Here is a 23161-nt window from a genome sequence, read left to right on the forward strand (position 1 = left end):
GGGAGGGCCGCCCCAGGTGGTACCCTGGCCTGGTTCCCAGTGTCAGCGGGGAACTGCTGCGTCTTCTCCCTGGGGCTCCCTCCTGCCACGACTGCTGCAGCCCCACGCAGCTGTTCACTTAGCGTTAACTGGGTATGACGCGTCGCCACCGCAGTAACATAAGTGTGGTGCTTACTGTGTGCCAGGCACCGTTCCAACAGTTCATGCGTGTTGATACACTGTAAGATAGATTCTGCTAATATCCCTATTTTACAGATAAGGAAGCTGAGGCACAAGGAGGTAATATAACTTGCCAAATTCAGCTTGTAACCAGTGCTGGGATTTGAAACCAGGAAGTCTGTGCTTCTGTCTCCCCTTGGCTGCAAGAGCAGCAAGACTCGCTGCACAGCACCCTCAGGTAAAGGGTGCTGAGTGTTGGGTGCCAGGGGCTCACACGCAGGGTCCTCACTGAGGAGGGGGGAGGGTCTTCTGGGCCTGTCCTTCCAGCAGCATTTTATTGAACTCGAGAGCCCCTCTTGTGTGCCACTTAGACTTGACCTTTTTTCCTTTTATTAAAAAGATTTTATTTTTTCAGAGAGGAGGAAGAGAAAGAGAGGGAGAGAAACATCGATGTGTGGTTGCCTTGCACACCCCCAACTGGGGACCTGACCTACAACCCAGGCATGTGCCCTGACTGGGAATCAAACTGGTGACCCTTTGGTTCACAGGCTGGCACTCGACCCACTGAGCCACACCAGCCAGGGCTGATCTCCTTTTCTAATCCCTGACTTCATTTTGTCTTTCCTGGTAGCTGCAAAATCTTGAGGGCGTGGCCTCAGAAGCCTACATTCTCAGAGGCAGCTGGGGTGCTGTTCTCCTTCAGGGCCACAGGCTCGCCCTTTAGGGCAGAGTCTGGGCCAGACTCTCTTGGATGTTTGCTCCGGAGTCCACAAAGCACAGCTGCTGAGCCCATGGAGCCGGGGGAAAGGCTGGACCCTGGGCTTTCTCAACCACTGAAAGGCTGAGTGGAGGGTCATCCTCCTGATCCAGATGCCCTTGTAGGTTTCTGTCCATGTAACCAGGCCACCAAATTCCCAGCAGCTGCATGAGGTTGACTACAGACCTCAAAGCACGCAGGAAAAGCACACACACCACAGAAAGCTGCCCCAACACCTTTTGCCCACCTGCACCAGAGCCACAGCTCTGGACCCTCAAGCCAGGTGCAAGGTGGAGTCACCAGGAACTGACCACTTGTTTCCAATAAAACACATGGATAGAAAGGGCACACCAGGTCACACCTTCTGGCATATGTAATGTTTTTAACCACCTGCCCCCACCCCACACAGCTGCCTTTTAAAGATAAAGTCCAACCCTGGCTGATACGGCTCAGTGAACTGAGGGCCGGCCTGCAAACCAAAAGGTCACCAGTTCGATTCCCAGTCAGGGCACGTAGATAAAGTCCAACCCTGGCTGATATGGCTCAGTGAACTGAGGGCCGGCCTGCAAACCAAAAGGTCACCAGTTCGATTCCCAGTCAGGGCATGTGCCTGGGTTGTGGGCCAGGTCCCCAGTAGTGGGGGGGCATGTCAGAGACAACCACACATTGACATTTCTCTCCCTCTCTTTCTCCTTCCCTTCCCCTCTCTCTAAAAGTAAGTAAAATCTTTAAAGAAAAGAAAAGCAGATCAGAGAAGGCTCCCTCTGTGAGCCTTCTCTCATCCGTGGGGTGGAGTCTTCAGCGTCAGCATGTTGGGGCAGAAGTAGAAACAGATCAGAGCTCACACAGATGCCTGAGGCTGTGAGGGGCAGGAACATGGGGTGGATATGCGGGTCAGGAGAGGGGTTATGCCGGCTGAGGAGCTTGGCCTTTTTTCCTCATAGGTCAGTGGTTCTCAAACTTGCCCTCACGTAATTCTGCTGTTTTAGGAGCTGGACTAGGGCTGTGAAAGGTGTGTATCTTTTCCTGGTTTGCAGGAAAAATTAATAGAATTTTCCCAGTTGTAGGTCTAACAAACTTTTCCCCTAAAACTTTGGTTGCTGCTGTACCTTCTTAGGATTGTAAGCAGATTGCAAAGCAAATGGACAAAGCAGCAAATGGGTATTATTAACTAAGGCGGTCAGCAGCCATGGACCCTCTACAGCTTAGTTACTGAACATGCGTTGAATACTTAAAAATACTGTTAGTTGGTAAGTGTTCCTTGTTTATGTGTTAGAATGAAGTACGACATATGCAGTATGTCAAGAATGTTCCACAAAGAGCTGCGTGACTCCCTGAGGCCTTGCTACAATGCTGGCAACCGGGGTCATTGACATTTTGTGAGGAAGGCCTGTGACCTGACCTCAAGGAGTGACCTAACCCTGCAGCGTGGTCAGGATGGATGGAGGGAGGAGACGGAAGTGACTGGCAGGCTTTTGCGGGAATCCTGTGGCCTTGTGCCCTGGGTGGGTTTGGCTGAAAGCTCTTTGGTTACAGAATGGGCCCCAGGAGAGTGGAAATGGGTCCAGAGCTGTGGGCGAGGCTGGCAGGGAGTGGGGCGCTTCCCCCCGGGCCAGTGGGAGCCGTGCTGCCGGCAGAACCCGGGCGTGTCTGTGCTGGGCTGGGGGTTTGAAACCCTAAGTGCTCTCTGCTGTCTTCTCAAAATCCTGGTTGGCTAGGCTGCATTCCACACTGTCTCCTGAAAGGCAGTGGTTTTCATGAGCGTAAAACTGGGCTTGGGAGTCTGGGAAACCCAGAGGACAAGCTGGATGATAAATGCCGTTGGTCAGCCAGAGGTGACTGGACCGATAAATCTCGTTAGGGTGATAAACTGCCACAATTTAGTGTACTGCTAGATTTTTTAAAAATACCTGTGGGAAACCCAAGTTGCTGATAATCCTAGGTTTGTAAAGTGATTTCACGTAAGGTCCTGCATCAGAGGTGGACAGGGTAGGAAACTACGAAGAAATCAGGCTCTTGGGAGAGAAAGGGGTTTGCCCCAGTCACAAAGCCAGAGGTGGAGCTGGAACGCGAGCCAGAGCTTTTGGCCAGCGTTACTGATTGGGAGCCAGCCGTAGCTTTCTCTCACACGGTGATCCACAAAGCAGGTGGCGTTACCCCTGCCTTCTGGGTGAACAAACTGGCTGAGAGGGGACCAGCCAGAGGGGCAGTGAGATGTGGAGCCTGAGCTGGACTCAAGCCCCTCTTTGGGAGGATGGGCGGCACCCCCTTAGCTTGGCTGGGGTGGGTGCAGCGGAGGGAGTGAGGTGACACCTCTGAGCCGAGCTGAGAAGGGGCAGTTCGGCTAGCCAGCGAGGAGTGTGTCCCACACAGAGGGCCAGTGTGGACGAGCTCCAGAAGCACCAGCACATGGTGGACTCTGGCCCCTGATCCCCAAGTCCGTTCTGGCCTGGCACCCCTCTGCTCTGGGCCGCTCTGCTCAGGGAAGCAGGGCTCTGGTCTGCACACTGGGGGTCTCTGGTGGCATTTAGCAGACTCCAGCCCCACAGCCTACACTTCTTCCTTATGCAGGGGGGGTGCAAAGGGGGGGTCTACCTAGTTATGAGGCCTAATTGATGTTGGGGAATCTGCGAGAGCACTTGGTGAAAGGTACCCCGTAAATCTTAGCCACTGAAGAGATCTACCACATTCATCACAGTGTTTAATGTCCTGATTGATCTCCAGGGTAGTGAATTTAATTCATTCCCTTGTTTCAGACTGAGTAGGCAGCCGTCCCCCTCTGCTGCAGCCTAGGGCTCTGCATGACACAATGCCTGCACATCTCTTGGGTAACTTGCAATAAATTCAGCAGCAAATGCCCTGTCATTTTCTTTGGATAATTAAGTATTTGCCAGGAGTCAGTACCAGACTTCTCAGCACTGGAGAAATCTGTAGTAGTTATGAATGCCTTGCTCAGTTGATGTCAGGGAAATAAATGTAGGTTTTGGCTTATGCTGGAAAAGGCAAAGGAAGACAGCCTGTCTGGAGAAAAGCAGTGCTCTCTTACCTAACTCGAGGACTCCGGGACAAGTGTCTGCGGGGACCCATCAGGGGTGTGTGAACAGGGCTGAGCTCGGAGGAGCAGGCAGTGCCCAGCCTCTCGGCACCCATGTATCCCACCAGCCCCCTCCCCACCCCAAAAGAGCAGCAGCAGCTGGTGAATAACTGAGCATCCCCTGGGCAGCCTTCTGCAGAAGTGCTGGGCGTGGGCAGGCAGTGCAGCATCCCGGGCATCTATTATTGATGCAGGTGGTTTCTGCTGGGTCTCCCTTGAAACATTCTCCAAGGGCTTGCCCTCCATTATGTCAGTCACCACCCTAGCAGCCCTCACAAGGGTGCGGGATCAGGAGTGGCTCTTCTGTTGGTGGGGGGAGCGGGGCCGGATAGCAGACCAGAAACAGGGCTGGGCTGAGAGCACAAGCGCCTGGGCACTGACACGCCCTGAAGGCCCCACAGCACCCAAGGTGGAGGTGGAGAGGCCCGGGCGTCTCTCCAACCCTGAGATGTCCTTTGATACCTGGGCTTGTCTTTGCCACCCCCAGAGCTGTCGTCGAGTGTCCTTGTTAAGCACAAGTGGGTTTTTTTTTTTGACTTATTAGTGAGTTACTTTCCTTTTTGATCTTGTCTCAGGTGAGCTTCCATAGCCCTGTTGTTAGTCCTCTTTAGAGAGGAGGAGAGTGCACCACCGCCGAGGAGCGTGGAAGCAGCACCAGGACGAGCGCCTCAGTAGAGCTGAGTTGGAGGGAGAAAGCGTCCTGAGCTAAGAGACAGGAAGGAGCAGACACTGCCGCACCGCTGATGTGCAGGGTCTGTGGAAGCCCCAGTCTGTGTGACTCGGTCTGAAAAGCCAGGGTTTGGGGTAGAGGCCTTGCCCAGGGCTAGCTGGCGAGGGGCTGTTGCCTCCTTCAGGGAAGGCAGACTGCGGGCCAGGCCTGTCCAGCTCTGGCCCAGCTCTCTTGGGGGCCGGCCACCAGCACTGCTGGCTCTGAGCCTTGTCCCTGCATGTCCAGGTGGCACTCTGGCCATGAGATCGGCTCCTCTCCAGCTCCGGTGGGGAGGCTGAGCTGGGGGGCTGGCTGAGGGACGGCAACTGCCAGGAGGCCGGAGGCCTGACTTCTGTCCCTAGCTGTCTGTCTGGATGTCGCCTGGTTTCAGTCCAGGGGGCTCGTTTCTGCATGTCCAGTATGGCACCTGCCCCAGACAGACCTGGATCTGAGTCGTCCCAGGAGTGTATTTGTTGGCTCTGTGCTCTTGGGCAGGTCATTTAATGATTCATCCTGAGCCTGTTTTCCTCTGAAGCAGGGAAAACAGCGCCCACTCTGCAGGACCGTGGTGATGAGGGGAGACAGCAAAGAGCCTGGCCGAGCAGGGAGGGAGTGAATGGAGCCATTCGTGTCATCACCCTCTTGCTGGCTTCCAGGAGAAGCTGCTGTCACCCAGATTCCCCTCCTTGTGGGAGGGCATGGGGGGGGGGGGCGCTCTCGAGAAGGGTAGATGAGCAGGGGGAGCCACTTCCCAGAGCAGTAGGCCTCCCAGGGGTGCTTGGGCCCCATCTCCACCAGCTCCCAGGGGAGCCATGAAAGCCAGAGCTCACTCTCTCACCTGCCGTACTCTACACCTGCAGGCCCCACCCCACACCTGTGCCCTGGCATGTTAAGTGTCACCGCTACAGCTTCTGCAGCAGACTGTCCTTGTGGAGGCAGCGGATACCTCCTGGGGTCTTTCTCCTCCGTCTGCACCTGGTCATGTGGCAGTTTTAACAAGGGTACTGCCTGTTCAGGCAAGAAGATGGCAGCGGGTGCTCAGGGAGAATGTCAGCTCACAGCACTTTGTAAGTACCTTGAGAAAAACTAGCTTTTAAAAGTGAAGCTCTTCTGCAGACCCCATTTCCAGGTGGGAAAGCTGCGGCCGAGAGCAGGAGATACTTGCCTAGCCTCATTCCCCCTTGCTGTCCGTTCGGTCCTTTGATTTCTCTAGAGCAGGAGCCACAGCAGGGGCGCGTGCTGGCTGTCAGCTGGGCCTCGCCTCTGGCCCAGGACAGGCCCCTCCACCTGTGGGGAGCCAGCACTCGCGCCGACGGCGCACTGGGGATGGTGGCTACTTCTGGTCGAGCCTACAGACCACTGATCCAGGACCCTGCTGGGTCTTGTCCTAGAGACTGTAAATCATGAAATACCTTCCAGCTCGTCGCGTGAAAAAGCTGAGAGTAACTATTCTGCTTCCCAAAGCTCTAAAGCCTGGGAGCACAGCACCAGCACACCGCCCAGTGGGTCTGGGTGCGAGTCTCGGAGTGTCTCATTGGTGTTTGACCTTAGGCAGTCTGAAATGTCGCTGAGCCTCAGGTTCTTCATCTGTGAAGTGCAGATACTGACAGCACCCTCCTCCCCCCGCCCCCAGGGTCATCAGGAATTAAAGAAGCCTGTCGGTAGAGGCGTTAGTTGAATGCTCAGTTCTGGAAGTTTTAATTCTGCTGTTGGGGATGCAGGATGTCTCCAGTGACAGCCCTGCAATGACTCAGTTGGGCAGCAGTTCCTTTAACGTTTGGAACGGCTGCTCTCCTCCCTGTGAGCCAAGAGGGTGCTCCGTGCCTTGTGTGTGCTACTCTCCCTCCCTCCCTTCCAGTCCAGCCCCCTGTCCCCGTGACTCTGCCTGTGCTGCGGCTTTGTGGGCTCTCAGGGCCAAAGGGAAGTGGTTGCTGACAGCCCTGGGGTCACTGTGCTGCCAGGTGATTCCATGGGACCACAGGAGCTTCTAGGGAGGGTTGAGTGAGGCAGGTGCACACCAAGAACAACCTGGACAGCACCAGAGAGGAGAAAGGGCAGCCAGAGTGGCAGGTACGCCAGTTCACGAGGGGACTATGACCATGTAGAGGGACAGTAGGAGTCCAGCTCTCTCTCCCATGACTTTGGGGGTATGTAAAACAAAACAGTGGTTATCAACACGAAACCCCTTGGAAGCTTTTCAGCAAGGGAGACAGGGAGGTTGGACCCGGGCTGAGCCAGGGCCAGGCCGTGATGGGGTCCGTGCAGGTGATCGGGAAGGCAGACACCGTGACAGCTTGTGCGGAACGAGAAGAGCCACTGATGCTCAGTGTGTGCGTAAGCAGGCTTCAGGGTGGTGCTCAGTCTTGCACCTGCTGAGTTTGAGGTCCCAGGGATGGAGACTGGGGCGGGGGGCTGGGTCACAGTTGTCAGTGAGGAATAGGGAGTTCTGAGCTCTGTTTTGGTGGGGAGATGAGGGGGGGAGGGACAGGACTAGTCTGGAGCCACCCAGGCAGTGAGAGAGCTTCCCGTCTGGGCCCAGAGTGCCCTCCACTGTGAAAAGGCCTCGGGGCTGCCAGACAGGGGTTGGGCCCCTGGACGGCTTTTCACCGGCCCAGGCCCAGGCCCAGCGAGCAGGCCCTGCAGACTCTGCGCCTAGGCCAGCCACCAAAGACAGACCTCCTCCAACCCAAATCTCAGTGCAGCTGGTTTTTATTATTAAAGCTGAGTTTGCAAAATGGCTGTCCCCTGCCCCTAGGACATTCCCATCCACCTGCAAATTCATCCCTTTATGTCCTGTGAGGGTGAAAACTAGGTTTGTCTCGAAAAGACCCAGAAAGGCTCATGCGGAAGTGAGAGAATGAGAAGGAACAAAATAGGCTCAGATGGTGGTCTTCGTGAGATTGTGTGGGCTCCACCCAGGATTCCTGGACGGGAGGGCTTGGGGGGGTGGGGCTGGACAGCCCCTGCTCACAGTGCTATTCCCGAGGGTCCAGGGTGGGCGTCAGGAATGAAGGCAACGGCAGAGGCTGAGCTGGGCCTGGACTCCACCCTGCTGAAGCTGGGCCTCAGGCTGGTTTTATAAAAATGGTTTAAAAACCCAGCCGTGAGCACCACCTTCCCCTGGTCAGGGCCAGAGGAGGCACCAGCTCTGGGCTTTGAGGTCTGAGGCATGTGTCCTCCTTTCCCAGTATCACCTCCCTGGAGGCGGGCAGCACCCTGAGAGGCCAGGCTGGTCCTACACGTGGCCCCAACTGTGTGCCCTTCTCCCACCCAGCCCACCACCCGGAGGCTCTAGGCTTCAGGGACCCTGTGCAGTGTCTGCTCTTTGGATTCCAAAGATCTGAATTTGTGCAGCGTGGGCGCAGCTGGCTGGAAGTGGATGACAGGCTGGATCTGAAAGACGGGAAAGCCCTCCTGGTTCTTCTGGTTGAACAGACTCACCCTGCGCTCCAGCTCCGGGCTGGTTTGGGCAGAGCCGGCTGGGCTGGGCTGGGCTGAGGGGGTTGGGTCCAAGGCCCTCTGGGATGGGCAGGGGTCCTCTGACAGGGAGGACAGCAGGTCCTGGACTGTGGTCTCCGTCATTTGCTGCTGGGGTGGTGGTGGCAGTGGCAGGGGAGAGGGGCTGGGCTCAGAAGACAAGTCACGGGCGGTACTGCCATCCCTAGAAGAGCACAGGGTGCTGCTGTCGCTCTGGGCCTCCGGGACCGAGCTGCCAGTGGAGCAGGATGCGCTCTCGGAGGTGGAGCTCACGCGGGTGCCCTTACCACTGAGCTTCAGGGGCACGTCCACCGAGAAGAGGTCAGAGGAGACGTTGGGCTGGTGGATGTCTACGGCAGCCGTGGTGACCAGGCACATGGCTGGCTCTGGGACTCCGCTATCTGCAAGAGAGGAGGGGAGCTGGTAACACGTCACCCTCAACCCCACCTCTGGGTCCTGGTGAAGGCAGGTCCGAGCAGAACGGGTTCTTGGGCTGGACAGTGATACAGCTGTCAGCAAGTTCAGAAAAACGTGCGTGCAGGTATGTATATGCCACACACAGGATCTTCAGACACACTTCGTTACGAGTGGAAGTGGGACAGGAGGAGAAGACAGTGTGCACACAAGCCCTCCAGCCGCCCTGGTTCGCCCCCAGCTCCCCACTCTAGTTCTCATCAGCTCACCTCCATGGCTCAATCCCCTAGCACCCCACTGTAGCTCATGCTACTAGCTGGCCACCCTAAGTCCCCTCTCTGGCTTCCCCCCTTTCCATGTTTCTTAGCCCCCCACCCAGCTCACTGTGCTAGATCCTCACTTTAACTCCCTGTTCTTTGCTTACCCCAGTGTACCTTCTAACTCCTCCCACGCTATCTCACCACCCCAACTCCCCACTCTGACTTGCCCCTTAGCTCTTCAATCTAGTTGCCTGTTCTAGCTTGTCCCCATAGGTCAACCCCTAGCTAGTCTCCCAAGCCCACTCCTTAGGTTCCCAAGTCTAGCTTGCTTGCCCCTCTAGGTAACTCCCCATGTGAACCTGACCCTCCAGCTCACTACCCTAGTTCACCTAGCTCCCCACTGTGATTTACTACACTACTTTCTCACTAGCACCCCACCCTACTTCATATCCTCTAGCTTCTGTCTCCGGTTTACCTCATAGCTCTGCACTCTAGCTCCCAAGTCTATCTTGCCCCTCCAGCTTCCCACACTAGAACCCACTCTGGCTTGAGCCATAGCTTAACCCTCTAGCCCCCAGAGTTCACACCCTAGCTCCTTTAGCTCACCCCCAAATCCCAACTTCAGCTACCCATACTAACAGATCCCCTAGCTCAAACCCCATCTCCCCCCACCCCCCAGCTGCACCTGTCACCCCCACAGCTCACACCTCCAGTGCACCCTCCTGACAGCCCAGTCTAGCTCACCCCTTTAGCTCCTACTCTGCCTCACCACCCTAGTTAGCACATCCCTGTCTCCCTCTTTAGCTCTGCCCTCTAGGCCGCCCCCACCCAGTTCCCTATCACGCATACTCTAGCTTGCTCGCTAGTGCCCTGGTCTAGCTTCCCAGTGTGGCTTTCCACTGTTGCTCACCCCCGTGACATGCTTCCCCAGCACTCTGTTCTACCTGCCCCACAGCTACCCAGTAAAGGTGTTCATTCTAGCTGCCCAATCTAGTTTCTCTTTCTAGATCATCCCTCTATTTTGCTCCTTTAATTTCCCAATCAAGCTTGAACCCCTTATGTTGCCCATAGCTTGACCTGTAACTTCTCACCTTAGGTCCCCATTCTAGCTCATCCCATAGAACCCCAGTCTAGTTGACCACCTTACCTTTCAGAGGTGACTTGTATTTCAGTGGGACTTATTTTTGAGCGGGTCTGAGTTAGTCTTTAGTGGGACTTATTTACAGGGCACCATCTAGCTCCTACTCTGGCTTGCTCCTGTAAGTCTCAGTCTTGCTTGCCTCCATAGCTTCCCTATGAGAGCTAGATCCATAGTTCCCAATTCTAACCCCCCACTTTAGCTCCCCTTCTTCCACACCCTGCCACCTTGGTACCCCTAGTTACACCCCTGGCTCTCCACACTTGCACTTTGCTCAGGGATCCCCCACTCCCAGATCTCCATTGCAGCTTTCCCCACTTCATCCCTAGCTTGCTTCCCACATTAGCTGGACCCCAACTCCTTTTTCTTCCACTCCACTTAAATAGTCCCCGCACCTCCTCACATTCACACACTGCTCCCTAGTCTAGAACAACACCTCTCCACCCTCTTGCCACCTAACTCCCCCTACTATGTGACTCAGCTCCCCACTCTGGTTTCCCACTCTACCTCACCTGGCCCCCCTCTAGTATACACCCCCAGTTCTGCAATCTAGACATATTAGCTCACCCTTTAACTCCCCAATCTAGCTCCCCATACTCTACCACCCCACACTGGCTTGACCCTTAGGAGACCATCCTAGCTCCCTACTCTGCTCTGTCCCTCCAGCTCCCCAATATAGTTGGGTATAGTTCCTCAAAATATTTATCCATTCTAGCTCACCCCCCCAGCTTTTTTTACCTCAACATAGACACCCGCTAGAACTGCTGCTCCTGTAGCTCTCCCCTGCCTTTGAGTCTCAGTGGGAGCACCTCACTAGTTCTGAACCTAATCCCACTCCAGCCTGCCCACTGGCTACCCCCTCCCACATGCCCTTGCCACAGCAGTTTTCCGCTGTGTGTCACCCCTCTCGTGAGTTGCCCTTCCAGCTGGACTCCTAATCCAGCTCCCTCTCTACAGGGCCCTTCCTAATCCCCAAATCTAGTGCACCCTCCCAGCTCCCCAATATAGTTCCCGACTCTAGCTCACACCCATGGTCACCTCTTCAGCTCAGTCACTAAATCCAACACTAGCTCCACTGTCTCACCTACTTCCCCCTTCTCCCTCACCCCTCCAGCTCAACCCCATTTCTGTCTAGCTGCCTACTGTAGCTTGCTCCCATTGCTCCCCCTTCTAGCTCACGCTCTAGCTCTCCACTTTAGTCTGCCTCCCCCCATCTTGACACTGGTCATCACCAGATGCCCACTCTAGCTCACCCTTCCACATCTCCCCTCTGTTACCCTGCTAACTCCCCACTCTATCTTGGCTCCTTATCTTGCCCCCTCGCTCCCACCCTCCACACTCGAGCTCCATTGTCCAGCTTCCCCACTTTACACCCCCACCCTAACTCAGCTCACTAACTGGATCTCCGGCTTCCCACTCAGGCTTACTCCTCTAGCCAGCCCCCTCGTTCCCCACTGTAGCTCATCCCTCGAGCCTCTTACCCTGTCCCTTCATTGAGCTCACCTGTCTGATCCCTACTCCCTCTAGCTCCTCTGATCCCTAGTCAAGTTCACCTCCTTAGCTCCCTACTTGAGCTCACACCCGAGGTCACCCCCTCCACCATCCCAGTGCCCCTAACTCCCCACTTCACCCCCACACTCTGCATCACTCTTCTGTCTCCCACTCTACCTACCATCCCCTCTAGCCCACTCCCGGTTCACCCTGCTAGTTGCCGATAATTTCTTGCGTCTAGGCAGCTACCTAGCTCCCAATGGAGCTTGGCTCCATTGCTATCCCTTCTAGATCCCGCTCTAGCCCCCACTCCAGCTCACCAGCCTAGCTCCCCATTTTCTCTTGCCCCTGTAGCGTGCTCTTGTTAGGTCTCCATTCTTGCTCCTGACTCTAGCTTGTCCCAACTCTTAACTCCCTGCTCTACCTCACCCCCATCTCCTCCCTTAGGTCCCCACTCTTGCTGACCAGTCTCAAACCTCTCAAGGTCCCCACTAGCTCCCCAGCCTAAGTTCCCCCACAGCTGACCTCTCTAGCTCGCCTCTAATTCACCTAACTAGCTAGCCCCTAAACTAGGGTACCCCAGCTCCCCTCTCAAGCTCACCACTTTAGCTTGTTTCTCTAGCTCCTGCCTGTAACTCAGTTCCCTGTCTCCCCATTCTTCAGCATTGTCTATACCCCAAGTTTAGCTACCCTCCCATAGCTCCAAACTCCAGGTGTCCCCTGTACCTCACCCACCTAGCTCCCCCACTGTGCTTGCTCCTCTAGCTCCTCACTGTATCTCCCAACTCCTGCTCTCCAGCTGCTCCCTACTCTACCTCCCAAAACCCGGCTCCCCAGGTCCCCACACTAGCTCACCCTTCTAATGTCCAATCTTGGGGCACCATGCTAGCTAACTCCCCATTCTACTCTGACTCTAGTTTGACCTCCACCCTGCCCTCCTAGCTTACCCCCTTGCTTGTCCTCACTGCTCCCCCACTCATGCTCTAGCTCTCCATTTAAGTCCCCAACTACCCACTCGAGCTCACCCCGTAGCTTCCCCCTGTAGCTCTCCTCTCCGGCTCAGCCACTCGGTCGGCGCCCTAGTTCCCTACATTAGCCTGTTGCCCCCACCCCTCTCAACCCTCTAGGTGGTTCCCAGGTCCCCACTGTAGCTCGCCCATCTACATCTCCCCACTCTCCCTTCACACCTCCAGGTCCCCGCTAACGTTCACCTCGCTAACTCCCCCTCCAATGTGGCCCTTTATGTCGCCCCCTTGTGGGGCCCACAGCTCCCACACTAGCTCCATAATCTCACTCCACGTGCTAGTTTGCCCAATCCCACTCAAGCTTTTGCCCACCATCCCACTCTAACTGCAGTGTAGCTCCCATTCTAACTCGACTCTGTAGCTTACCCATCTAGCAGGCCCCTCCAACTTGTCCCCCAGCCCAGCTCACCAGTCTCGCCAGCCCCTCTCCATCACCACTCTAACTCCTGGCTTACCTCCCCAGCCACACACCCTAGGTCGCCCCACTACCTCACCGCTTTACATCCCCCTCAGGCTCCCTGCCAAGCTCCCCCCATGCCTACCCCACCTGTTTTGCCCCTTCAGCTCACCCCCACAGCTAGAGCAACTAGTTCCCCCCTCTACTTCCACGTGTAGTGTGCCTCCTCCCACTCAGGCTCACCCCACCAGCTCGCCTGCTAGGTCCCCCTCTAGCCGGACTTGCCTTCGCTGCCACACGGTCTTCTCTTCCAAGTGGAGCTCTGCTGGGCACAGGGAAGGCCCAGGCCTGCTGGCCTGGTGTCGCTCTGGGGTGGGATGCTGAGGCTCGCTGTGATGGATGGGTAAGACCATGGCAGTCCCAGCAGGGGCTGTAACTCATGAGTTATGGGGAAGCTTGAAGACCAATAAATTTGGGAGGAAAGTTTTATTGACTACACCATGAACTTGGCAGGCTCCCATGCCTGTAACTTTGTGGCCCAGGTTATAAAAGTGATTTGTGCCAGAGAAGTCTAAACACAAGCTGACTGGTGTTAGTGTGAGTGTAACCCAAGGGTCACGGTGTGACTGTAGGCCCTGCGACCTCCTGCCTGGGCTGGGACTGACCGCTCTGTCTGCAGGGGCATCCCTGGACTGTATGTGGACAGCTGTGACAGGCTGAGCCTCAGAGCCCTCACTGGCCTGAAGGTCATTGTTAGCAACACATGCTGCCCTTGCTTCATCTCCAGAGTGGCCCAGAATGCCCCCAGCTTGGCCGGCCATAATTTCCCCCATGTCATGTAAATCTCTCCCTTAACACAGCTCCTGGTCAGGGTGAGGTCGGCGGGGGTGCCCTGTCAACTCTGGCCCATTTAAGGATGTGAGTCACTTGGACCATGTGCCTGCCCTCCACACCTCTGCCTTAGCACTCAGAGGCACTGACCTTGTACACAGGGGCGTGGGTGCCCCTAGGGAGCTCAGAGGCTGTGGGTGTCAGAGGAGATGAGGAAGTTCAGAGGCCCCCCTCCCCAGGCAGGCCAGCACAGTCCCCACGACACCCTAGCTGGTGATACACAGCCGACCCTGTCTAGATGGAGTAAGCTTCCAGTCTGGCCCAGCTTTGTCCCTCCTGATTCTGCTTCCTTCCTTGTCCTGAAAGTCCTCACACTAAAGGGAATGCAGAGAGACGAGGACCAGGAGAAGGGAAAACGCAAAGCTTCACTGTGCTCCTCACACATGTACAATTATTTTAAAGCCTTGCTTTGCAGACTCTCCAAGCTTAGATCTTGACTTCCTGGGCCCAAATGTGGCATCAGTCATCCAGGGTCTAGAGGTCATTGGCTGAGAGTAATGGCCATGCTGTTATCTCAAGAGCTGAGGATCTGGGGACAGACAGGCAGGCACTACGGAACGTGCGCTGTACCAGAAATCCTGAGTTCAGGGGCTTCCAGTCACAATAGTTGAGTAGGTAAACGCTGTACATGCCTCCTGCCACAACCACATAAAAATTACAGCTAAACTACAAAACTGCCATCGTTGGGCGCCACCTGAAGACGACTTCAACAGAACTCCTGTAACTCAGGGTGCACAGAAGAAGCCACATAGACTCAGGAAGGGCAGACACATGGACTGGGCTGGTCCCACACCCAGGTGTGATGGTTAAAAACCCATCAATAGGGATATCTCAGCTGCAGAGGGTCCCAGCCCCCCAGCCCTGGGTTCCAGTGGGAAGTCACCATAACTTCTGACTGGAAACCAGCCGAGGTTGTGGCTGAGTGGGGCAAAGGGCTTCTGGAGTCCCAGGTGTGTCTCATAAAGAAACCACACCTGGGTTTATTCACTGGTGGGCTCACTTGCTCTGAGCTCCAGCACTGGGTGGCAGCTCAAAGGGCATCGGGGGCACGTGGGGAAGAACTGAATTGGCTAGCATCAGAATGAGGCTTCGGGGGCTGCCTTCTCCCAAAGTGCTGGCAGAGGCCACTATTCCTTTGCTGAGGCCTCCCCCTGCAGGTGGACAGCATTTGAGCCTCCAGCAACCTGGCTAACTGTTCACCCCACCTTGGTGACCCCCTGAGACCCTGTTCCACCAAACTCAAGTCACTTCATGGCTTTTCCGCATAAACAGCCTGTCTTGGCACGTGCTGCAGGCTTCCCTAAATCTCTCAAAGGTCCACAAACCCCAAACAAGCCTCATCTGGCCTCAGCATGCCTTGTACTTCTCACTAAACAGCCCCAAGCTCAACACTAGCGGCAGGCGGCCCCGGTCTGCAGCTTAGCCTGTCCCGGGCCTCTCCAAGCCCAGCACCAGTAGCAACCATCTGCAGGCCCCTTTGTAGCTCATACCGGTGGCCCTCGGCAGGGCACAGGCAGCAACTGACCTTGGCCTCCACCTCCCAAGAGACCTCAGAACCAACACACATGGTGGGCTGCTTCAGAGCACATGAAACCAGCTCCGCAAAAATACACTCGAGACTCCTCTGGCACCAGAGCCCCTCTGAAGCCACTCCTGCTGTGCAGAGGCGGCCCCTGTAGGACAGCTCCTGCACCGCTGTCCCAGCCGATCCTCACAACCAATCAGCCTGAGGCTCCACCCCTCCCACTGATGTGCCAAAAGCAATCACGACTGCAGCCCTGGCCCTCAGTGGCCTGGGAACCAAAGGGTCTCGGATTCAATTCCCAGTCAGGGCACATGCCTGCGTTGTGGACCAGGCCCCCAGTAGGGGGCGTGTGGGAGGCACCCACACGATGTTTCCCTCTCTCCCGCTCTGTAAAAATAAATTTCAAAAATCTTAAAAAAGACTCAATGGCGCTACACGCAGCCCACAACAAGGGACACACCTGGAATGCCCAACTCAGGTGACCAGGGAGATGGTACCTGAGGACACCTGCATAAGGCCACTACCAAGCCCAGGAGATGCAGCAGCTCTACCTAATACATAGAGACAAACAGAAAAGCAGCCAACACAAGGAGAAAAACAAATGTCCCAAATAAAAGAATGGAACAAATTTCCAGAGTACTTGAAATACCAGGAAACACTTTGTAAAGTGTTCCCTAACCTTGTCATCTGACCTTGATGGCTGTACACCTGCAACTAATACGAAATAGTATTCACTGGGAAAAAAAACTTACAAACAGAACAAACTTCTCTACAGGTTTAACAGAAGGCCAAACACAACTAGTCCATTGGAGGCCTAGGACAGTCTCAGTGTGCAGCACAGAGATTGAAAATGGAAAACATGAGCAGAGATAAAATGTGGAGGGTAGAATGACGTGCTTCAAAAATGTGTCTAAACCAGGAGGCGCAGAAGGGAGGATGCATGGGTGAAGGGTAAAGAGGCACCAACGTCCAGGGCACAGTGAGGCACAGGGACGCCACAGGAAATAGAGCCCATGTACACAGGTACGTTCGGTGACAGGCGGTTTCTAGGCATACTGTGGTGGTCACTTTGTAAGGTATTTAAACATTGAATCATTACACTGTAACCTGAAACTAATACTGTAAGCCAACTGCAATGAAAAATAAATTTAAAAATAGCCCCCAAGCTACAGCCAAACACAGATGAATGAAAAGTTCCACACAAAGGTACAAAACAGCACTTGATATTGGGTTGGCCAGATGTCCGTTACGTTTTTTCCATACAGTGACTCTAGTAGTGCTTAGCTGTCTTTAATGTCGCTCAAGACAATCTTGTTAGATTGTATTGTGACAGCCGTCATATCAGCGTGCATTTTGGTGAATTTTTGTGCAGCCATTTTAATATTAAAGACCGAAGAAGATACACAACATCTTCAGCGTATTATGCTTTATTATTTCAGGAAAGGTAAAAATGCAACTGAAAGAAAAAGATTTGTGCAGAGAATGGAGAAGGTGCTGTGACTGATAGAACATGTCAAAAGTGGTGAAGTTTCTTGGCACTGTTGACATTTTGGCCAAATAATTGCTGTGGGGCTGTCATGCATGTTTAGATGTTTAGCAGCACCCCTAGCCTTTTGCTAGTAGAAGCCAATAGCAAGAGATAGCCGACATAATCAAAATATCCAAATCAGTAAAGTGACTGGTGAAAGTAGAAATGTGTCTTTCATTTCATGGAAAAAAACCATATGGACTTTTTGGCCACCCAGTAACATTTTCCGATGTGAGGCAGGGCAGGAAGGAGGGGTCAGACCTGAGCAGGAGAGGGGCCTGTGTCAAGGCACCCGGGGCGCTGCCTGGACTCTGACGCAGGTGCACATCTGCCTGCCTGGCCACCGAGTCCCCTGAGATGAGGCTGGTGCTGGGCCTGTACCCATCAGAACACCCCAAGCCCTGCCAAGGCCCAAACCTGCCATGGCAATGTCATCGATGAGGGTATACTCACCCCGAAGACGACACAACAGCACCCGCCGCCTGCAGGACTTGCCCCCCTGCCCTGGGCGCTCCTTTGGAGGCTCAGCACATTCCCATTTCACAGCAGGACCAAGACCCAGACAGGTTACGCCCGCTGAATGAGGTGACAGAGCTGGCTGTCCATGCTCTGGGCTGAGGTTCTGGCTGCTCTGGCCCCAGGCCTGGACTTATTATCCTGGCCCTAGTGGGCCAGGAAGCCCAATAGGAGAGTAGCCTTTGAATGACTTTCCTGGGGGAGGGGTCCTTGCCCATAAGGCAGGAAGTCACATCTCCTTTGGGGGTCCTGTGAGGACTGAGGGGCCTTGGACACAAAGGTCAGAGCCCACAGGCATGAGAAGGTACAAGCCACTGAGGCCACTTAAAGATCAGTCAAGGTAGCTTGGCCAAATGGGTTTCTCCTGGGCTCAGGTAATAGTCCTGACCTGAACTCACCTGCCAAATCAGGGGCCAAGGAGGACACACGGCCCTGCAAGGTGAGAGGCTCCGGCCCCAGGAAGCTGGGTGCAGACCCTGGGGTCACGGAGGCGAGGGTCTCCCCACAACCAGACTGGAGGAGGCGGCGGCGGACAGCTTACCTGGTGAAGGCTGCAGCTCCTCCATGAAGCCCTCGTTTGCTGCCTCCTCCACCACATGGTAGCGGCTGCGCGGCCGGCGGAGCACCTGTGGTGCCCTCAGCGCCGCCTCCCGCTCCGCTGTCAGGTCCAGGTCCTGCTGCGCCAGGTGCGCCCGCAGCTGCCGGATCTCAAACTGCAAGAGGGGAGGGTTGAGCTGGGGAACCACACTGAGTGGGTCTGGGTGGGGGTGCCGGCTGCTTCGAGCAGAAGCAGCTGTCTGGGGTGCTGAGCACCCAAAGGCCAGACTGACGCTCCTTATAACCCCCAACAATACTAACCACCATCTTGTTTTCGCTGGAGCCAATCACAAAGGCACCTCCCTTGCTTTGGGCTTCCCTTCCCCCGTCACTCGTGTGCCCCGTGTGGCCCCACCACCAGCTCTCCCCTGCCCCACTGCAGCTGCTCCAACAGGAGTGGGGGGGCTCTCATGTCACCCCCTTGTCCACTCATCTCGGCCGGGAGGAGAAAACCCAAGCTCCACACTCGTGGCTTCTGCAGCCCACGCAACCCGGGCCTCCCCTGCTTCCTGCTCGACATCGAGCCTGTTCCGGGCTCACCTCTGCCCTCTGCTCCCAGATCACCTGGCCAGCTCCCCACCTGTGGCAGCCACCCGGGTCACTCGGTGACGTCAGCCACTTAGAATTCTCTGCATTGCACTTGGCACACCCTGATATTTTTATTTAACGTTTTATTATTCTTTGGAAAGGGAAACACTCCACTAAAGCATTCGCTAACACCAGGGTGGTTGCGCAGAGCTCTGGCATCGGGCAACTTCCCCGCGTCAGCGTGCACAGCTGCTGTGTCGGGGACTGTGGCGTTGCCCGGCGGGTTGGTCAGGCTGCTGGGCAGGGACACCCCCGGCTGCCTTGGTGCTGGGAGCAGGACAGCAGAAGGGGCAGAGGATCCCGCCTGAAAGGGTCAGGCCAGTTCCCCAACCTGCTGTACTGCCCATGACTCAGTCACCCCAACTTGCTTAACAACCCGCAGCTTCGTGGAAACTCTTCTGCCGCACACAACAGACACCTGGCGCCGGCCACAGCAGCTGGTGGTCAGACTGACCCTCCTGCACCTGGGAACAGCTGGGCCCTTTACCTTAACCACTGTCTCGGCTCATATCCTGGAGCCCTGAGGCTCCCGCCTAGAAGAGCGACAGCCTAACACACAGGTGGCAAACACAAGGCCTGAGGGCCGAATCCAGCCCTCCACCTTGTTTTATCCAGCCCAGCACCTTGTTTCTACCAGGTGGCAGCGCCAAGCTCTCGCTTAACTGTTAAGCAGTAGATACATTTATGCAGGCCTAACATTATATTCGGCCCTTTGAAGGCAACCACAAGGCCGATGTGGCCCCCAGTGAAAATGAGTTTGACACCCCTGGCCTAACCCCTCACAAACCCCATGCTTTAAAAACCAAAAAAACAAAAAACCACACCCATTCCTGCCCTGGCTGGTGTGGCTCAGAGGATTGAGCGTGGGCTGCGAACCAAAGCATCTCAGGTTCGATTCCCAATCGGGGCACATGCCTGGGTTGCAGGCCACAGCCCCCAGCAACCGCACATTGAGGTTTCTCTCTCTTGCTCCCTCCCTTCCCTCTCTAAAAATAAGTAACAGGACACACCTGGGGCTCTGGGGCAGGGGAGTATATCCCCTGGCTGTGCAGGACTTGGGAGGGGCCTGGGGGTCCAGTATTATGTGTGCAGACCTTTAGCCAACCCTTCCCCTGTGGTCAGCTTCACTCTCACCCTTACCCCTATGGTCTCAGGGGCTGTGAGGCGAGCTGGGCCCCTTCCCCACTGTCTTCCTCAGGAGGCACTTCCTCCGCCCCCACAGACTGGCCCGCACTTGCACATCCACTCTCCAATCCCCCCAGTGCACTGCCTTGGACAGTGTTTACCGAGTTTTTTTTTTAATATGTTATTGATTACGCTATTACAGTTGTCCTGTTTCCCCTTTCACTCCCCTCCACCCTGCACACCCTCTCCCACCCACATTCCCCCTTTAGTTTATGTCCCTGTATCATAAGTTCTTTAGTTTCTACATTTCCCATACTATTCTTGCCCTCCCCCTGTCTATTTTCTACCTACCATCTATGCTACTTATTCTCTGTACCTTTTCCCCCCTCTCCTCCTCCCACTCCCCTGTTGCTAACCCTCCATGTGATCTCCCTTTCTGTGGGTCTGTTCCTGTTCTAGTTGTTTGCTTAGTTTGCTTTTCTTTTTGTTTTAGGCATGGTTGTTAATAACTGAGTTTGCTGTCATTTTACTGTTCGTATTTTTTATCTTTTCTTAGATAAGTCCCTTTAACATTTCATATAATAAGGGCTAGGTGACGATGAACTCCTTTAACTTGACCTTATCTGAGAAGCACTTTATCTGCCCTTTTATTCTAAATGAAAACTTTGCTGGATAGAGCAATCTGGGGTGTAGGTCCTTGCCTTTCATGGCTTGGAATACTTCTTTCCAACCCCTTCTTGCCTGCAAGGTCTCTTGAGAAGTCAGCTGACAGTCTGATGGGAACTCCTTTGTAGGTGACTGTCCCCTTATCTCTTGCTGCTTTTAAGATTCTCTCCTTATCTTTAATCTCGGGTAATGTAACTATGATGTGCCTTGGTGTGTTCCTCCTTGGGTCCAACTTCTTGGGGATTCTCTGAGCTTCCTGGACTTCCTGGAAGTCTATTTCCTTTGCCAGATTGGGGAAGTTCTCCTTTATTGTTTGTTCAAATACCTTTTCCACTTGTTGCTCTTCCTCTTTCCCTTCTGGTACCCCTATAATTCGGATGTTGGAACGTTTCAAGATGTCCTTGAGGTTCCTAAGCCTTTTCTCATTTTTTTGAATTCTTGTTTCTTCATTCTTTTCTGTTTGGTTATTTCTTTCTTCCTTCTGGTCCACTCCATTGATTTGAGTCCCAGTTTTCTTCCCATCAATATTGGTTCCCTGTACATTTTCCTTCATTTTGCTTTGTACAGCCTTCATCTTTTCATCTAATTTGCAACCAAATTCAACCAATTCTGTGAGCATCCTGATTGCCAGTGCTTTGAACAGTGCTTTGATCTGATAGGATGACTATCTCTTAGTCACTTAGATGTATTGGCTCTGGAGCTTTGATCTGTTTTTCCATTTGGGCCATCTTTTTTTTGTTGTTGTTGTTCTGGTTGCGCCTATTACGTAGTAAGGGGTGGAGCCTTAGTAAGGGAGTCTGGGTTGTGATGCTGTATGTGGGGGCGGGGTCAGAGAGGGAACAATGGTGTTTGCTCCACTCTCTGCTGGAATTCAGTCCCTTCCACCACTTCCCCCAAGCAAACTGGGCCCGTCTGGTGCTGATTCCCGGGTGGGTGGGCTTGTGTACCCTCTAGCACCCTGTGGATCTCTCCAACGAACTCTCTTGTGAGGCTGAGAGTTTCTCCTGGCATCTCAACCCACATAGGTGTCTTCAATCGGTGCTTTTAGGCTTTATTTCCCAGTGCTGGAGCCCTGGGTTGCTCGGTCCGTCTCCCCATTTTCACCTGGTTTATGTGCATGCGAATGCGTGTCCACGGTCAGCCAGCGGCCTTGCAAGCCTCACTGGGACTGCCAACCACCTCTTTTTCCTGCCTCGACCTCTCTCCGCTGGCTGCCGACTCTGCCCCTCTTACCAGTCTAGATGAATGGTTGTCAGACTTCCGTACAGTTCAATTTTCTGTCAGATCTAGTTGGGGTTTTTTTTGTTTCTAAATTTTTGTTGTCCTTAATTTTGGTTGTGTGAGGAGGCACAGTGTGTCGAACTACGCTTCCATCTTAGTGGAAGTCTTACTGACAGTTTAATTCTTATGTGTTTGATCTTTTTCTGTACTACTGTTTCAGTGGAATTTGGGAAAAGAGCTCAGATTTTTTTCTTGTTTCTTTAAAGAAAGGCACATCTCTGTTGTGTAAATACCCCACTACCCACAGGCTGTCATGCAGAATTGGGAAGGGATGTGCATCACTGGCTCTGAGCAGCCAGCGAGGAGCCCAGCATACCCTGCTCCTCTTACCCCCCAGGACGGACTCTGCTCCGCCACACACCACGCCCCAGCTCGACCCCAGAACTGTGACAAAACCTGAGCCCCGACCCCGGCCACAGTCTGAGTTCTAACCCCGGTCTCAGATGAGGCATAGACTCTGGACCTCAACAACCCACTCCTCAAACAGGCCTGTTGGCCTCAAAGCTGGCTTACTGCAGGGTGGCAGAGGGGAAGGGCTCAGGTCACAGGGGGCCCAGAGGCGCCCCCGGGGCTCTCCCAGGGTGGCAGCCCCTCCTGCCCCTGCGGATCTGAGCTTCCCATGGGCATGCCCAGCCAGCTTTCTCCAAGGCTGCTCGTCAGGGACGGCAGGCCCAGTTAATGGCCTCCCAGGCCACTCAGAACAGATGCATTATTGATAACTGGCCATCAATCCCGAGCTGCCCATGAGTGTCCCACTGGAATTCAGGCCAGACAGACAGAGGCCATTGCCTGCCCAGCCCCAAGTGCACAGGTGCACACAGGCACTGCAGCGGAGCCCCTGGGGGGTCGTCTCCCTCCCTCCCCTCCCCCCCACCCCACCCCGAGGACTCCAGTAAAGCATGGTGAGAGTTCTGTTAAAATTATATGTTTGGGAAGGAAAAAACCTCTCCCGGTTTGGAAGTGGCCCTGGGTAGCCCCGGAGAGGCTGCCTGGGGTACTTCAGGGAACTCCCCTCTTGTGAGTACTCTCAGGGATGGCTCTGGTGGCAGAGGTGGCCTGGAGCGTCCAAGAGACAGAGGCCTGGCCAGGTCGCTGTGGGAAGGTGCTTCGAGGACTCGAGCCTTCACTGAAAGAGCAACGAGCAGCCAGCAACATCGGCAGCACAGTGGTGCTCGATGGCGGGAGCGCCCGAGAGAGCAGGAGGCCCCTCCCGGTGGGGAAAAGCAAGGGCTGGAGGCTGGAGCCTGAGGTCCTGGCCCGTCACCCCTCCCTCAACCCTCCCTCACTCTGACTTCAGGCCGGGCTCCTTCCTCTTTGGGCCTCAGGTCCACTGTGTCCCAAAGGCCCGCGGACCAGCAGAGTCTGAGTCCGGGACCCCGGCTGAGAGAGGACCAAGCCGGGCCACCCCTGCTCCTGCTGACGTGCCCAACTCTCTAGAGAAGGATCCCATAGTCCAAAACCTCTAACATGCATCATCCACAAGGTGTTGCCACAAGAAGACTTATGTTCACAGAAATAAGCAG

The 23161-nt window shown here is 54.8% G+C and overlaps 1 protein-coding gene and 1 long non-coding RNA gene across 3 annotated transcripts in view; one reads left to right on the forward strand and one right to left on the reverse strand.

The window, feature by feature from the left end:
* The first annotated feature begins 183 nt into the window (after nt 1–183).
* Nucleotides 184–3843, forward strand: LOC118497746. The gene is made up of 2 exons (XR_004900279.1): nt 184–397; nt 1861–3843. It is a non-coding gene; the product is annotated as an uncharacterized LOC118497746 (long non-coding RNA).
* Nucleotides 3844–6393: 2550 nt separating this feature from the next.
* The window catches only part of TMEM266 (transmembrane protein 266), a 55040-nt gene continuing 38272 nt past the window's right edge, over nt 6394–23161 (reverse strand). Inside the window, exons 8-10 of one of the 2 annotated variants that reach the window (XM_028502426.2) lie at nt 17923–18094; nt 11035–11048; nt 6394–8652 (exon numbers count right to left, since the gene is read on the reverse strand). In XM_028502426.2, coding sequence (XP_028358227.1) covers nt 8011–8652; nt 11035–11048; nt 17923–18094 — 828 coding nt within the window. In that variant the 3' untranslated portion in view covers nt 6394–8010. The remainder of the gene's footprint in view (nt 8653–11034; nt 11049–17922; nt 18095–23161) is intronic. The other variant, XM_028502428.2, reaches the window with a different exon arrangement.

The sequence above is a fragment of the Phyllostomus discolor genome, chromosome 12 (assembly GCF_004126475.2).
Source record: "Phyllostomus discolor isolate MPI-MPIP mPhyDis1 chromosome 12, mPhyDis1.pri.v3, whole genome shotgun sequence".
Classification (NCBI taxonomy): domain Eukaryota; kingdom Metazoa; phylum Chordata; class Mammalia; order Chiroptera; family Phyllostomidae; genus Phyllostomus; species Phyllostomus discolor.